General features: G+C 42.2%; 2 protein-coding genes across 3 annotated transcripts; both read left to right on the top strand.

Moving 5' to 3' along the window:
- Positions 1-1,751: 1,751 nt before the first annotated feature.
- On the top strand, positions 1,752-6,382 carry gnl3l (G protein nucleolar 3 like). The gene is made up of 15 exons (XM_079186562.1): positions 1,752-1,800; positions 1,891-1,934; positions 2,765-2,875; positions 2,966-3,082; positions 3,172-3,255; positions 3,601-3,736; positions 3,862-3,965; positions 4,064-4,208; positions 4,308-4,395; positions 4,484-4,661; positions 4,752-4,894; positions 4,987-5,123; positions 5,373-5,539; positions 5,654-5,828; positions 6,281-6,382. Exons 1-15 carry the CDS (start codon positions 1,788-1,790, stop codon positions 6,346-6,348), a joined length of 1,710 nt encoding a protein of 569 aa, XP_079042688.1. The 5' UTR covers positions 1,752-1,787; the 3' UTR covers positions 6,349-6,382.
- A 444-nt stretch (positions 6,383-6,826) lies between these two features.
- Positions 6,827-14,177, top strand: tfe3b (transcription factor binding to IGHM enhancer 3b). Of its 2 annotated transcripts, none has more exons than XM_079186563.1 (9): positions 6,827-6,962; positions 8,134-8,359; positions 8,464-8,688; positions 9,171-9,266; positions 10,034-10,145; positions 10,256-10,312; positions 10,715-10,790; positions 10,927-11,092; positions 11,937-14,177. In XM_079186563.1, the coding sequence occupies exons 2-9, from the start codon at positions 8,168-8,170 to the stop codon at positions 12,369-12,371; spliced, it is 1,359 nt and encodes a 452-aa protein (XP_079042689.1). In that variant the 5' UTR covers positions 6,827-6,962; positions 8,134-8,167; the 3' UTR covers positions 12,372-14,177. The 2 variants fall into 2 exon arrangements, with proteins under 2 accessions (XP_079042689.1, XP_079042690.1); XM_079186564.1 differs by having other exon boundaries at positions 10,945-11,092.
- The last annotated feature ends 1,552 nt before the right edge of the window (positions 14,178-15,729 follow it).

The following is a 15,729-nucleotide window of genomic DNA, read 5'->3' on the forward strand; positions in this document are numbered from 1 at the left end:
TCCTGACTCTCTGTCGTGCAGTCGCTGTATATATATGCTCCTTATGCTAATGTTGCTCGCACAGGATTGGCTGATGGCAGGAGGCGGGTCTTATGCGAACCGTGTAGAGTCAACTGTCACAGCCGCTGAACACATGGGGACACTTTGTGTTTTCTCTTCCACCGTTTTGGGGATAAAACTCACACAAGAGAACCGTTTTTAAACACAACTGTTATTGCGGCAGCCAGAGGACAGTTTCCCCTTCAGACCGAGCTCGTGTTCGGCCACGAGGACTGGTTTATTTAACTTCAAACCTCTCGGATACGCGGTCACTTTGTTCAACTCGCAGAGTTTCAGTCACATTTCTCCTCTAAAAAAGTCTAAAAGTGGTTCTTGTGAAAAGTGACTGTGGTGTTCCGGTTACCGGAGACACGGGTGGAGACGTTAACACGGGAGTTCCCGCGGTAACGTGGTTTATTCGGTCAGAACCAGAGCAGTTCTCCGTGGTAATAAACACAGGTGTGTGTGTGGGTGGTAGATCAGCTGGCATCGATCTGACGTCATCATTTAGAACAGGGGTTGGCAACCCCCCGAAGCTCTGTTGCGTCCCTGGTCCGCTGAGTACTCCGTCCACAAGGTGTTTAAGCATTGTTTTCGAGATGATCTCCATCCAGACTTAAATTCCTGAAAACGAATATCACGTGGCTATTCACATACACTGGGCATGCAGTGGGTGTCATCCTACTGGTTTCCCTTCTGTTGTGTTGCATAACAGCAGCAGCTGTTTTCTGCCTCTGTTGCCAGATTCCTCACACACATATATATATATCGAACTTTAAACTGAAACTATTAAACTGAAATTATCAATCAAACTGCAGCTGTCATTAATATAATAACATTATAATTCATATTTACTCCAATTGAACTTTATATTTTATGCTTTTATCCACTTTATTTAGAGAGCAGATCTGCTGCCTGATGCTGGAATCAATGACTTTGACTGAGCACACGCTCATCATCACATCTCACATCTCACATGTGGGAGACTGATAATTAATTGCATCTTGGTTACAATGTCTTGTATGACTACCATTTTACTAAACTAAATAATCAGTGAAAATAGATATTTTTGTCTAAGTTATATATGTGTTCCGACACCTGAAGTACCAAAATATTCTTTTCTTGATAAATTAAGATATAACATTTTACAACAGTAGTTTTCTGTCCAGATGTTTCAGTCTTGTGACTTGTGTCTTGTGGTCAGTGTGGGTAGAAAGTTTGTCTCAGTTTCCCACACTCACTCCTTGAATGCTGGTCAATGAACAACAAAGGACGTTATCGAGTATCACCAAAAAAACGTAATCCTGTCATACTGTTAGTGTCCAATCATTGTCATACATTCTGGACCTCCATTAATAATTGTGCCTGATTATTGACCGTTAACTGTGTCAAACCTCCAGCTCTACACACGAGAGCAGCATGTCAAACTTATTAACTTAAATTTGGTTTATTCATGGTCCCCAGACAAAGTATTCCGATGCTTTCAAGATGAATACTGCAGTGCCAACAGTATATACAATGTTGTTTTGTGCTGAAGCGAATTAAATAAAAACGACAACAATAAAATACCTCGACCAGATTTTGTCTTACTTGGTTTGGGATCCCAAAAGAGCTTTATATGCAGATGATGTTTCCTGCGACTCCTGCCCAGGTCGCGCTTTTATTTTGACGATTAGCCGGATGTTGTGGGTAACGTCACTCTGTGCGCCTGCTCACCCTCTTGCCACACACGTGAACTCACAGAAGCCATGTCCAAAGCTAGTACGTATTTCTTTTTACATGATTGACTAAATGTGTTGACTCGCTAAATAACTGTGCATGGTTTTGAATGGACTCTGTCGTTTCTTACAGAACAAAAACGAGCCAAACGTCTCGGCTTCCTCGGAAACATTAAGGTAAGTGCGACTCCGGCTAATGTTGTCTGTGGCTAACTTTTAGTGCTGGAGCTGACGACACGAGTCCAAACCTGCTGAACTGAAGTATATATGTAGCATTCAGACGCCTCAGTGTCACTGTGCATGTCTCCATAAACAAACCAAACTGTGCAGTGTTAGTAGATGAGATACTCAACCGTTCAAAGGTTTGGAATAACCTGACACAGACGCTTGATTTGGTACAGTCAGATGGCTGAGAGGACTACTCTATATATTTTTAAAATGTGTTTAATGCGTTTAGGTTTTAGAAAGTCCTCGGTTTGCCAAAACAAAAATAAGAATAGAAGAAAATCAATAAATTGGGAGTTTAGCATCACAATCTGTGCAGATTAAAATAGGAACAGGTTCCAGTGTCAAGTGCACAATATTACCTCCAACAAACTGGAATTAACAAGTGTGTTGTTTAAGTAAAGCTCTTCCTAAAACTTCACAATAGAAAGAGAAGGTTTGTGTAGTGGAAGGTTAATACTGTCAGAACAGTATTTACCCCGGAACAAACTAAATGAAAGTTTGAATAATTAAATTCTTCTTCTTTTGAGTCCAGAACTATTTCAAATGTAAATAATACATTTGGTGTCTGAATACAGTTTTTATCTCTGTTAAAATAGACTTTATAACGGGTAATTCCTGACTTTTGGATGGTTGTGTATAGCATGCTAAAACACACACATACACACACTAAGAGACAAGCAGAGAAACTCTATATGTGTGGTGGTACTGGTCTGTTGCAAAAAGAATATGAATTACTTTACAATATAGGCTATTTTGTATGTTTTTTTTTCTGCCTGCAGACTAAAGATGGACGAAAGGATGATGCTTCAGGGCAGACAAAGAGTTCAGAGCAGTCATCTGTGCAGCATGTCAAAGCACAGAGAAAACCAGAAGACATCCGGAAGCAAAGGGTGAACATTTGAAAGTCTCCCATTTGAGGTTACACTGCTGATATAATCTTGAGGTAAACCAATCTCTCGATTTATATATTCCCTAATTAGCTTCAGGAACTCCAGGACAGGCAGAAAATCTCTCGAGAACAAGATCTGATGAAGAGGAGGAATTTGCAAAGCTTCCAGAATGACATCCTACAGCGACAAAGACAGTTCGAGCAGAAGGTGAATGTCAGCTAGACTGCAGTTAAAATAACTGCACACTGTGCAGAATCCCACTGTAGTGATTTGCGTTTTCTTCTTTGTGTTCACAGGAGATTGAGATGCAGAGTTTGGAGAAGAATGTTAATTTCGAAAATGAGAATTCGAGAAAGGCGTATTACAGAGAATTTAAAAAGGTACATAGCTGCTCCGTACATGCCACATGCTCGTATACATACAAATAGCACTCAGCACTTTTCCTCTTAACCTTTTTCAAAGAAGTCAGTGAATGATGGAAAACACCTTAAACTACACACTACCACAAATCAGGCAATTATCTTTCAATGGATGCATCTGCTCTCATGTGGAGATTCAAAAATCTCCAGTCAAAGACATCCTGCCCGTATACATACGCACAGGTAGGCTGGTATGTCCTGCCTTTTAAATCACACTGTGATAGAAGCATAATAAAGCAGGGGGAAATGGATTTTGAACGCAAACACTGTTTAAAAATTAAATAGATAACGCCGTTTTTTTTAAAGGTAGTGGACGCCTCGGATGTGATTTTGGAGGTTTTGGATGCACGTGACCCTCTGGGCTGCAGATGTCCTCAGGTGGAGCAGGCGGTCATTCAAAGTGGAACAAACAAGAAGATCGTTTTAGTGCTTAATAAAATTGGTAAGTTAACTAAATTCATTTAGAAAGTATATCTTTCATGGATTGTCTGTATTTCCATAATTTTCATTGGATGACACGGTAGTTTTTATTTATTCTGTGAATTTACTTGAATACTTTGATTATAGATTTGGTGTCAAAGGAAATCGTGGAAAAGTGGATTAAATATCTCCGTAATGAGTTTCCCACAGTAGCTTTCAAAGCATCTACTCAGCAACAGAACAAGAACTTGGTATGCAAATGATCCAAAAATGCAAATTGAGATAAAAAAAGTAAAAGTACAGAATAACATCATTTTGCATTCTTTCCTCTGCCTCGTGCCGTGGACAGAAACGCAGTAACGTATCAGTGACACAAGCCACCACGGAGCTGCTCAGTACCAGCGCTTGTGTTGGTGCAGACTGCTTGATGAAGCTACTCGGCAACTACTGCCGCAACCTAGACATAAAGACGGCCATCACCGTCGGTGTCGTAGGTAAGCCTCCACGTCCAGCTATGCACCAGGTCCTTTCTTTGTATATGGCGAAGGTTGTCCACAGTGAAACCCCCCCCCCCCCCCCCTCCTGTTTCGTAGGATTTCCTAACGTGGGAAAGAGCAGTTTGATCAACAGTTTGAAACGGGCGCGAGCGTGTAGCGTCGGAGCCACTCCTGGTGTCACCAAGTAAGTACAAGTAAGCTGATGATCCTGAAATCCTGCTTGTCCACTTCTAGTCTTGCTCATGGGGTTTGGGTGGATTTCTGGATTTCAGGTGCCTTCAAGAGGTGCACTTGGACAAACACATCAAGCTTCTGGATTGCCCCGGCATTGTCATGGCGACTTCCACGACTGATGCGGCAATGATTCTTCGCAACTGTGTGAAAATCGAACAGCTTGTAGATCCTCTTCCACCCGTCGAAGCCATCCTTCGCCGCTGCAACAAGGCGCAGGTCTGTCCTGTCGTCGCAACCTATTTTTCCGGTGTTGCCTGATTGTTTCTTTCACACACTGGCGTGACAGTACTTTTGCTGAATGTTCAGATCATGGAGCACTACGGGGTTTCAGACTTTCACACGGCTCTGGAGTTCTTGGCAATGCTTGCTCGACGTCAAGGCAAACTGAAAAAGGGAGGACTGCCCGACACCGACAAAGCAGCAAAGAGTGTGCTAATGGACTGGACAGGGTGAGTTTAAAATTTAGATATTGGTTGTTTTGATAAATGACAATCAAGCAGGTCATTACACTGTGCTAATTTCAGAATGTTGTGTTATTTAGGGGAAGGATCAGCTACTTCACACACCCTCCAGAGACACACACCCTTCCCACACACGTCAGCGCTGAGATCGTCACCGAGATGGGCAAAGCTTTTGACTGGGATGAGCTGGAAAAGGGAAATCAGGAGGTTCTTGCAGGTAAAAGTTACTTCTAGTGGAATCCAGAAATGTTGTCCCAGTTTTTTCAGGATAAACCACAGACCTCACTGTCAACAGTTTTCATTGGGCTACTTTGTAAGGGAAAGTAGTTCCAAGGGCAGGTATCTCAAAACCAGAAGTCTACACACCACTAAGTTTAAGTGACATCATGTTATGCCTTCCATTGTAACGCACCCCAAAGAAGCAGTAGTTGTTCCAAAGTTAGATATGCTTTTCGCTGTCTTTCAGTGTCATCTTGTCCTGATGTCCAAATGGGATTTTGCATGGAAACCACTGGAATGACAGAAGGTGGTCAGGGTGAACCACCGTCTGACCTGGAAATGGTGGGGGGGTCCTTAGAAGAGCCAGAAGTTCAAGACGAAACTCAATCTATGGAGGATGGCCACGACACAGAGGTGTGAAACAACGCAGTCCTCACAGCTTACGTGTTTAATAGTATGTTTTATCCAATTAGCAAATTTGTAAAATGTGTCTTTTTTTAACTTAACTTTCCTTCCTGCTCAAAATAGTTTGGACCAATGACCGTGGAGATAAAAGCTCAGAGGTCAAAAACCGACCTGCCTGCAAATGATGCTGCACCCAGGGCTCCAGATTTGAAGGATATCTTTGATGTAGAACCTCTACAGCAGGGTCAGGCACTCCTGGCTGCCAGCAAGAAGAGGAAAAAGCGGCAGAAGAGAGCTGGTTTGTATAAATATTGGTCTCAGTCTAATACTATATATCATTTTGTCCGAAAACACTTTTTGAAGTGTGAAGAAGTAAACAAACAAAATGACTCTACAACCTCATGTTAGATTTGTTGTAAACAAGCCATCGGAAAAAAAATGACATTCAAGACCACCCAAGATTTCAGCTTCATCAGTTGATGGTGGGAATATTATACCTCAGCATCAATGTGGTTCAGCGGGCCTTAGATGTGCCCTGTGAAAGAGACCTCTATTCCTGTGTAAAAGCTTCTATTGGTCTGTAGTGTTTGTTTTCCACTTCATGTAGCAGATGGTGAGCATGTAATCCCGCACACATACAAGCAAGCTTCTGTAAGGAGTAATGTGTTTCCTGAATACCTTTTTACACTGATGTTTAATCATGCAAAATTAAACTTATACTTTCTTCTTTTTTTTTTTTTTTTTCTGCAGACAAAATTGCCACCAAACTCTCAGACACCCTGACGGCTGCAATGGACTTCTCATTTTCAGATGGCTGATTTTAAAAAAAGAAGAATAAATGAATACATAGTATTTGTGTCTTGTCTTATTTTGATGTAAGTTAGCAGTATTCCGATTAATGGTGATAAGGTGTCGAGGAACCATGATCTTTTTTTCATTTAACAATAATAAAAAAATGCTTTCATGGTTGTTTTTCACAAGGTTAATGATATCCCTGTTCAGCCACTGTTCCATAAAATCACTTGAAAATGTGATCAAATAGTTTGCTCCTGCATGGCATGATACTTGCATCATAATTTGATAACTTCAAATACAGATTGAAATTACATCCCAGACTACACTGGTTTGCATCCAAACACTACAGTTTATTTAAACTATGAACCTACCTTCAGTTGTGAGTGTGTATGTGTATGTGTGTATATACCTGCACTAAGTAGGCCGTTTTGAAAATGTGCAACCTCACAGCAGTCAACAACTTCCGGTTAACCCGCGAAGGATGACGTCATCCCGAGATAAACAACACTGTCAGAGTCGGGGCTAACGTCTGTTGAAGAGCTTGTAACAAAAACGACGTCTAACTATGGCAAAGAAACCGGATGACCTCGGAGACTTATGGCTGTGATTACCTAAAAAAAATATATCTATTGCCACAGTAAGTTATTTATATTTACCTCTAAAATGCTAGTTAGCATTAGGTTAGCTTTTGGGGGGCAACTAACGGGTGCACGGTAACATTAGCTAGCTTAGCTATAAACTGCAACTTCCTATGTTTGCTTTGACTTTGCTTATCTTGTCTAAAGTTGCTACTGATACACAACTGCTGTCAACAGGCACGCTATCGTTAACCTCCTTCCAGTTGGCCACTGGTAACGTTAAGTAACTGAAGCCAATGTAAAGCTTCGGCGATGTAAATACTAGCTAACGTTAGCTGTAGTTTGTGTGGGCCCCTTAGCGACACTGAGCTGTCAAAGTGAACTGCTGTCATGACGCGAGGTTAGAGCTCACCAAAAACAGGAGATTATGAAAACTATTTTCACATAACTAACCTTAACTGACACACAGGAGAAAGCGACACTGACAGCTAGTTCACGCTATGCACTCTGCAGTTGTGCAACGTTAGCTTTACACAACTTGTTACGACGTGTTCTGAATTAAGTGCCTGGATTTTGGGTTTGAAAACGTAGTGAAGTGAACCTAATTATGTTGTACTCTGAGGGGGGGGGGGGGGGGTATAACGTAAAGTCACCGTGTGCCAAATCGGAAATCCGTGAGGTGTAAAGGCTGGTTTGCGTGTAAAGAAAGTTAACCTATCCAGCTTTTTGGTTAGAGCCCGAAGAGGTCTTCATGAGCCCACACCATCTCAGATGAAGGTAAAGAAAGAGGTTGACCTTATGTGCAGCACAGTGTACATTAGATCATGTAGTGGTGCTAGCTGAGGGCAATTCAATTAATACATAGAAGGCTGATGTTGGCCCAGATGTGATCAATTTTATTGACAAAGACAATAGGGTTCTTTCACAATCGGCTCCTGGTGAGGCATCAGCGGTGGGTGTAGAGTGTTAAGCAAGATTCCTAGATTGCGAAGGTTGCTGAAGAATAGATTACTAACGGTCTGGGTAAATATTGCCCACATTATAGCCTCTAACTGCTACTGTACAACTTATAACCATATTTCCATTGGTAATTATGTTGTAGGTCCTAATGATGGAAGTAACATCACCAGAGTACTATAGTGCTGTTTAATAACACAATACCGTTGCACACTTTGAAATACTACTGGCATTACCGATGGATAACGCTCATTTGTTCTGTTTGTTTTCCAGCTCCATCCCTAGATCTTGATCGCTCTCTTCAGCCATGTCGTCACGCGTGTTGCAGCGGCAGCAGCTGATGCGAGAACAAGCCCAGGAGCAGGAGCGGCGTGAGGCCCAGCAGCAGGCCTCCGCCTCTCTGCTCCGGGCCTCTGACTCCACTCCAGCCATCTCCGTCACGCTGCCCCCGAATGCTGCCCGCGCCCCTCCGGCACAGGTGCCTGTGGAGGTGCTAAAAGTAAGAGCGTCCTGTTTTTGTTCGCCCCCCCCGTCACTCGTTCGTTCTTGATTTAGTGCAGTTCGGGATTATCTCAGAACATTAACACCTCTTTAAATGATCAGGTGCAGACCCACTTGGAGAACCCCACCAAGTACCACATCCAGCAGGCACAGAGGCAGCAGGTGAAGCAGTACCTCTCCACCACTCTGGGCAACAACGCGGTTACTCAGACCATCGGTGTGTCGCCCGTGCCGCAGTCCAGTTCCGCCCCCGAAGTTGCTCCCACTGCCAGCAGTGCCCCTAACAGTCCCATGGCTCTGCTCAACATCGGATCCAACAAGGAGGAAGTATGGGAAATTCCCGCTTTTGAGACCAGTGGTGTAACTTCTTGTGTGTGGTTTCACTTTGCTGGTGCAGCAGATTGCAAAACCTTGTCAACCGTTGTCTTTCTGCAAACTTGCAGCGCAATTTTGGAGAAGTTAAATGTCTAACCTTTTGCTCACTTCTAGCTTAATTACTTTTTGTTTGCTCTGTCGCTGATGCATGCCTTTTGCCGTCGTACCCGTGTTGGCCTGTTGTCACAATAACATGTGAAATACTGCACCTACAGTTTAACCATGCCAGCACACACCCCTCTCTGAGAAATCAGGCCTCTTTAGTTGCTTTTAAATGTTTAGTGTCAGCCTTTGCAGAGTATACTTATCCGAGACTGTTTTAGATTTACAAAGCACACTATGTATATACATGTTGATTACTCTTGACACATTTTAACCCAAAGGACTTTACTGATTAAGTAACAATGGTGTTTTCTCTCATCTGCTTTATCTAGATTGACGATGTGATAGACGACATCATTAGTCTTGAATCCAGTTTCAATGACGACATCATTTCGTTGATTGACTCAGGGCTTCAGTTGCCTTGCACGGTATGTAGAACATTGTGTTTTATTTTACTGTGAATACTTCCTTTTTAAGGTTTTCTCTAGAGTTTACAGGCTCTTCTTTTGATGCACACTGGATAACACTGGGTTTCAGGTCAATCCAATTAGCTTTTTGTATACCAAAAGTGTTTTTTCCTTGAATGGACGGTCTCTTTTATGTGTGGAATTCTGAAGTCGTAGGAGTAAATATATACTTTTCGCACTCAGTTACTATTCGTCACAAACATGCTGCCTGGGCGGGGTGAAGTTATCAGAGGATACAAGACCGGGAGAAGCGAGTGGATTGTACTCATAACAAAGTACATTGTAGCTGCCAGGTTAACCGATCATTTGTCAGGATAGGAAGAGCTTTTACCAAAATTCTGCTGCAAAACAAAAAAAAATGAGGATTATGGTTATGCTTTTGGAAGACAAGAAAAAGAAGCACTGTAAGGTAAATGCTTTATGTGATTGTTGAAATAGCCCCTGGTATTGTTGTCCAGCTTTAATATGTAATATTAAATGGTTTGATTCTGTAAAGTTTAGTTTTAAAAGTGAATTGTAATACCTGCCTCTTTTTTCGTGGTGGTGCTCTGTGCAGGATTTAGTAGCGTTCTTCTGACGGCACTGAAACCAGCTTTGATTCTATTTTGATATTATGTCTTTGAAAACGTTTTAAGCTGGGAGGGGGAAGACTTCTGACAAATTTGCTTCTAGGTATGGTAATCAGTGACCGTCTCTACATCTGTTTTAACATTCTCTATTTCCTGTAGCTCCCAGGAAATCTGTTGGATGTATACCATAGCCCTGGAATGGCAGCACCTACTTTCGCTGTCAGCAACTCCTGCCCTGCTGATCTTCCAAAAATTAAAAGGGAAATTACCGGTACGGTATCTAACTTTTACCAGCAGGCGTCTTTGACTGCTCTTTAGCGTTAGGAGAACATTGTGTTTGTAATATTGAATTGTATGGAACACTATGTATTTGTCTTCCAGATGTAGACACCAAAGCAATAATGAAAGAAAGGCAGAAGAAAGACAACCATAACCTCAGTGAGTCGAGCTTCATTTCAGCCGTTTTGAGCAATTTGTTGAATGTGAATGCAGTTCATGTCAGAGAGACAGCTGGAGGAAATGTGCCGTGTAGATTCAAAATCACAGTATCCCGCTGTGATTTGATCTTTTGCCTGTTTCAACTCTAGGACAACCCATTTGATCTTTATTGTCTGCTCATTTCCATGTATTTCTAACAAAGCTTGCTTGGTTGTTATTTTTTTGTTTCTTACTAGTATGTCATCTCTTTTGTTTATATTGTAATTGCTTTTATTGTTTCTGCTTTTACTGTGTAAAGTGCCTTTTTAAAGCGCTATACAAATAAAATGTATTATTATTAGTGATAACTGATTGTTGAAGGTAAACTAACGTGTGTTGCTTTGTCGTTGTCGCTCTTTGCAGTTGAGAGGAGGCGGAGATTCAACATCAACGACCGTATAAAGGAGCTTGGTACTCTGATACCCAAGACGAATGACCCGTAAGCGCAGTCACATTTTTCAGGATATTAATTTTCCTTTCCTGCGAAAATGATTAATCCCTGCAACTGTTGTGTAGTAAAAAATCTTTCTATTGTTGTTTCCTTTCTTCGCTGTCTGTAAAATACACGTTTACTGATATCACAATGATGTCAGCGAGATGCGCTGGAATAAAGGCACCATCCTGAAAGCATCGGTCGACTACATCAGGAAGTTGCAGAAGGAGCAGCAGAGATCCAAGGATATCGATATGCGTCAGAAAAAGTTGGAGCTTACAAACCACGGTCTAATGTTACGCATCCAGGTCAGTTGTTCGGTGGTCCGGTGGCAGATACGAGACAGGAAATGCAACAGCTACGTATCGCTCGACTAGTTCTGGAAGTTAAAGGCAGAATGGGTAGGATTGGTCGGTTACGGTTTGTAAACACAATATTTAAAGTTTGGCCCCTCTCCTCCTCGCTCAACGACACCAGAGGTTAGAGGAAGGGTGCTTGCTATATTTGCATTTTTCCCGATGCGTGCTTACGATCTGGCACCTGGTCGCTACGTTTTTATAGAAGGTGACGCCCAGAAACGAACGCAACATAATAGGAAAATACAGGTAGAGGGCCTGGTTTCTGTAGATACAGACACACATTTCTTTAGTGGGTCCTAAGTGATGCTTGAGAAGGATTATTTTTGTATCAGTTGATACATAGTTTTGGGGGAAATTCTACTCATTCTGCCTTTTTAAATTCTTCTACATACCTTGAAGGCACGTTGTGGGGTTTTGGAGCAATAGAGGCCCTGCACAGTGATGAGTGAGTCCCCAAATGTCTTGTGTCTCGGCCACACGCACACACACACACACACACACACACACACACACCACGGGCCTAGTTTCTGCAGACTACAGAGATGATAAAGCAAATGTGTTGTTTAATGATTGGTTTTATTATAGCTTAATTTAGCATCCGACTAAGTCTGCCTCCATACTAATAAGTAAAAGCAAAAAACGTGTCTATTGCCACTTTAAGGTGTTGTTTATTGTAGGGAAATTACTTTTCACATGCTAAACGCACAAAGAGCTAGGTCTTGTAACAAAACAACCTTTGCAGTCGTTCCAGAACATGGCATCTGAATGTCTGTCTGTCTGCTGCTGTTTTCAGGAACTGGAAATTCAGGCACAGCTCCACGGCCTGAGTCCTGATCCATCTCAGCTCCAACAGCAGCAGCTCCCACATAGCGGTCTGTCTCTGCCTCCCGGTGCAGAAGGCGTCTCCTCCCAAAACCTCCTCGGTATGGGCGGGGCGGGCATCGGGCAGCCTCTGCCGGCCTCCTTCCTGTCCCCGCCCTCCTCGGACTCTCCCGCAACTCTCACCATCAGCAGCCCCCTGGACCTGGGCAGCCTGAGCTTCGCCGAGCTAGACGACGCCTCGGCCTCGGCACTTTACCCCGACGTGGGCTTGGGAGACTTTCTCATGGACGAGGGGTGCACCCTGTCTCCGGAGAGGATGGCTGAGCCGCTCTTTTCCCCCTTGTCACCAGGTGCCTCTAAAACCAGCAGTCGCAGGAGCAGCCTTGAAATGGACGAGGACTTGTGATGAGCCCCGAGTGGCTGTCAGAGACTGTCTGTCGGGACAAGAATGTCAGAAAGTGCAGTCTGTCCTTAAATAATGCCAGTCTATTTATAGGACTGTGAATTTGAACTGAGAAAAGCAAAAAACAGCTAACATTAAGATCAAAACTAACATGTTCTTCTTGATTTCTTTCTTTCTTCTTTTGCCATACAGGCCTAATTATTATTGTTCCTGTTTGGAGCTGGTCAGATGATTATGTCTGGGTTTATAAATGCAATCTTGTTAAAATGAAATATTATATGATAGGGGCATGGACTTAGCATTAGGATATATTTCCATTCTTATATAGTTTTAAAGATTTTTTTTTTTTTCTTCAGAGATTTAAGAGGGATATAAAGTTTGCTTGAATTTATTATGTGCTCATTTATAGGGAAGAAAGCTGTGAGGTTTCTTTTTTTCTCAACAACACTGATGAACAGATGCCAACATACAGTGTCTTTTATTTTTTCGACTGACTGGAATCAGGGTTTGTTAATAGCGGTCACATCCATGTTGGGTTGTCTCACCAGCAGCTACAGAAGGGATCTTTTTAAGGTGAATTGGCACATTGTGAGATATTTACTGCATATTGTATATAAGAATATTTTATTTTGAGCAATTTAATTGCACCTTATTTTATGGCAGTCTATGCATATTTTATGAGAGCTTTTGTCTGTTTTTATTACTATCGCACACGGTGGACAGCTGATGCCCAGGTTGCATGTATTTGTAATACATTTTAAAAAGCAATGGAACATTCACTTGCTGCTGCAAGCTAGTTGGCCAAAGCAGGACTTCTTCCAGAGTAGCTACAAATTGCAAATCAGCGTTTTTATTTTTGAATATGTTCACCAGAGTCAATGGAAATGCAAGACAGTATGAGAGATGCAGAACAATTTTACAGTAGTACTGTAGTTCATTACAGTAGTCCTTTTGATACCTGAACAGTAGTTTACGCAGTAGTTCCTCCTGGCTAATATCTGTGTCGTCGGTGATTGTCTCTGTTATTCTTGGCGGCCGGTCACTGAGTGATTAGCATGTTCTACCAAGACTGTGGCTTCTTTTTGGGGGGGTTTTTGACGATCAAAGCTGATATATCTAACAATGTGTTAAATGCTCATTGTAGTATGACTTCAGAGGGCTTTGACCTTCTTTCAAACCAACCACTAGCCTCACATCTGTAATAAGGTATAACTGTTTGTTGTGTGAAACCTGCAATGCAACTATTATTCAATAAAATAGCCACAAAGTTTTAGAAAGGCATTTTTATTATTTGTCAGATGCGTAACGTGACCTTATGTACAGTAAATTAATGAGTGTTTGAGAAAGTACCTGCCGAAGTGTAGTTGTTTTTACTTTTTGTTAACACTGACGCACTGATTTTCTTTTTTTTTCCTTCAACACAACCTCCAAGTTATTGATATGCATACATTTTTTTATTCAGCAGCCAAAAAACATCTTTGCTTTTTGGTGGTGATGGTGATTTTAAAGTGTCCTCTCCTGTTCATTCAGAACTTATGTAGACTACTTTGTTTCGTAGCTGAAAGCAGCTCTACTCCATAGCTCAGTGCTACTAATTGCGTTGTTCGTAGTCCCATCAGATTAAGTACATACATGACTGGCTTTTTTTTCCACTCATAGTTAATCGCTCTCCACGATATTAACCGTGTCTTACCCTGACATATATGAGTGCTAACATTGACTGTTAACCATAAACAGGTAGCATTTGTGTCTTGTCCTATTTACAAGTTGGCTTTTCGGGAGATTTTAACAAATAAATGATTCCCATTGGTTCGACGTCTGGGTGTGGTTATTCGCCGGCAGCCAGCATTAGTGGTAAAGCATTTGAGAGATCTCCATGCAGAGGTCCAGGCACTCGGAGGCTTGAAGGCAGATGTCACAGGCGGAACAGTCGCACAGGAGGCGGCGGATGCCCAGACAGTCGCAGAGGTCACAGTGGTGGGTCGCGTCCAAGAGAGGCCGCAGGGTGCTGGGCTCGCAGCCGCACAGGAACGAGCACAGAGACCACACGCACTCGTTACACCCTCTCATCATGGCCAGTAAACAGTCCAGCGGGTGACAGAAGAGGCAGGCCAAAAGGATTGCGGCACAAAGGTCTAGGACGGTGGGGGGGGGGGGTGAGAAAGGTAGCGAGGTGAGGCTTTGAGGGGGAAAAAGAGGAGATGAAGAAGGGATACACAACAGTTTTGTGTCCTTACCGTCACCATCTGGCTCGGTGTGGACGGTGGTGACTTTGAGGCTTTCTTGACTCCTGTTTATTGATGCGATTGACTGACTCAGACCATAGACCGTGCAGGCCTCCATAGAGGACGGCAGCAGGGCACATAGAGGCCTCGGCTGGTGTTGCGCCACAGAGCTACAGATGGAAGCTCTGGTCACTCCACCTTTTGGGTTTTTATGCACGCGGGTTTCTGCACCAGACATCAAAATGAACAATAAATCCTCATGAAAAGTGCTTTTAGAGAAACATATAGCTGTTAGAGTTGACAGATTAAAGTACCTATTACTTTTGGGAATACATTCACAGCGGTGTCAGTTCGAGATAATTCATTGTCCTCAGTGGAGATCTGCTCTGAAAACATAGTGACTTCAGTCAAAGATCCTGTAAGAAAAGGAAGTTCAGCTGTTGTAAGAAACTGCAATTCAATACTTAGTTCATGACAATGAAACTGGTTCTCTGTAAACCTACCTGTGGGATCTGCGCTGGCGTTTTCAGGTATAACTGGCAACTTTGAAGCAGTCAGTGAGTCATTGAACTTTGGTTTGCTATCACTTCCATCACCCATCTTTTCATTCATATCTGCAGAATCCCGTTTGGTATCCATTGGGGCATTTAATACACCTACACCTGTTAATCTGAAAGAAAAATTACAAAAATGACTTTATTTTTAATCTAAACACTATCATCAAAACTCACTAGTCCACTTACTTACGTTATTATTTACTTAATTAAACCTCATCATTGTCTGTAGATACAACAGAGTCAGGTCTGTAGCTGCAAGTTTCACAGCCGTTAGTGGTGAGTGGACATCTTGGAAATGGCAGAGAAGTTAATCTATTATTCATCACCATTTAGGAAACATTTATATTATAGATGAAAGGTAGCACAGGGATATCCTGACAGCTATAAGAGACTGTGAGATCTTGATTTTGCTATTCATTAATAATTAATGTCTTACGACTTACCTTAAGTGGCATTTTGAGGTTTTTTATTATTATCTGTAGATATTCCAGAATAAAACACCTTTAGTTTGTCTATCTGAAGTATTTCATCCAAATTTCAAGCTATTTGTTATATTTCAACAAATACGTTTTAGTTTTT

The sequence above is a fragment of the Pholis gunnellus genome, assembly GCF_910591455.1.
Source record: "Pholis gunnellus genome assembly, chromosome: 3".
In the NCBI taxonomy this organism is placed as follows: Eukaryota; Metazoa; Chordata; class Actinopteri; order Perciformes; family Pholidae; genus Pholis; species Pholis gunnellus.

Coding starts and splice junctions, on each gene's coding strand:
- tfe3b (XM_079186563.1), top strand. CDS start 8,168: ATGTCGTCACGCGTGTTGCAGCGGCAGCAGCTGATGCGAGAACAAGCC. Junction 8,689..9,170: donor TCGGATCCAACAAGGAGGAA/GTATGGGAAATT, acceptor TGCTTTATCTAG/ATTGACGATGTGATAGACGA. Junction 11,093..11,936: donor GTCTAATGTTACGCATCCAG/GTCAGTTGTTCG, acceptor TGCTGTTTTCAG/GAACTGGAAATTCAGGCACA.
- gnl3l (XM_079186562.1), top strand. Junction 1,935..2,764: donor GCTTCCTCGGAAACATTAAG/GTAAGTGCGACT, acceptor TTCTGCCTGCAG/ACTAAAGATGGACGAAAGGA. Junction 2,876..2,965: donor AAGACATCCGGAAGCAAAGG/GTGAACATTTGA, acceptor TTCCCTAATTAG/CTTCAGGAACTCCAGGACAG.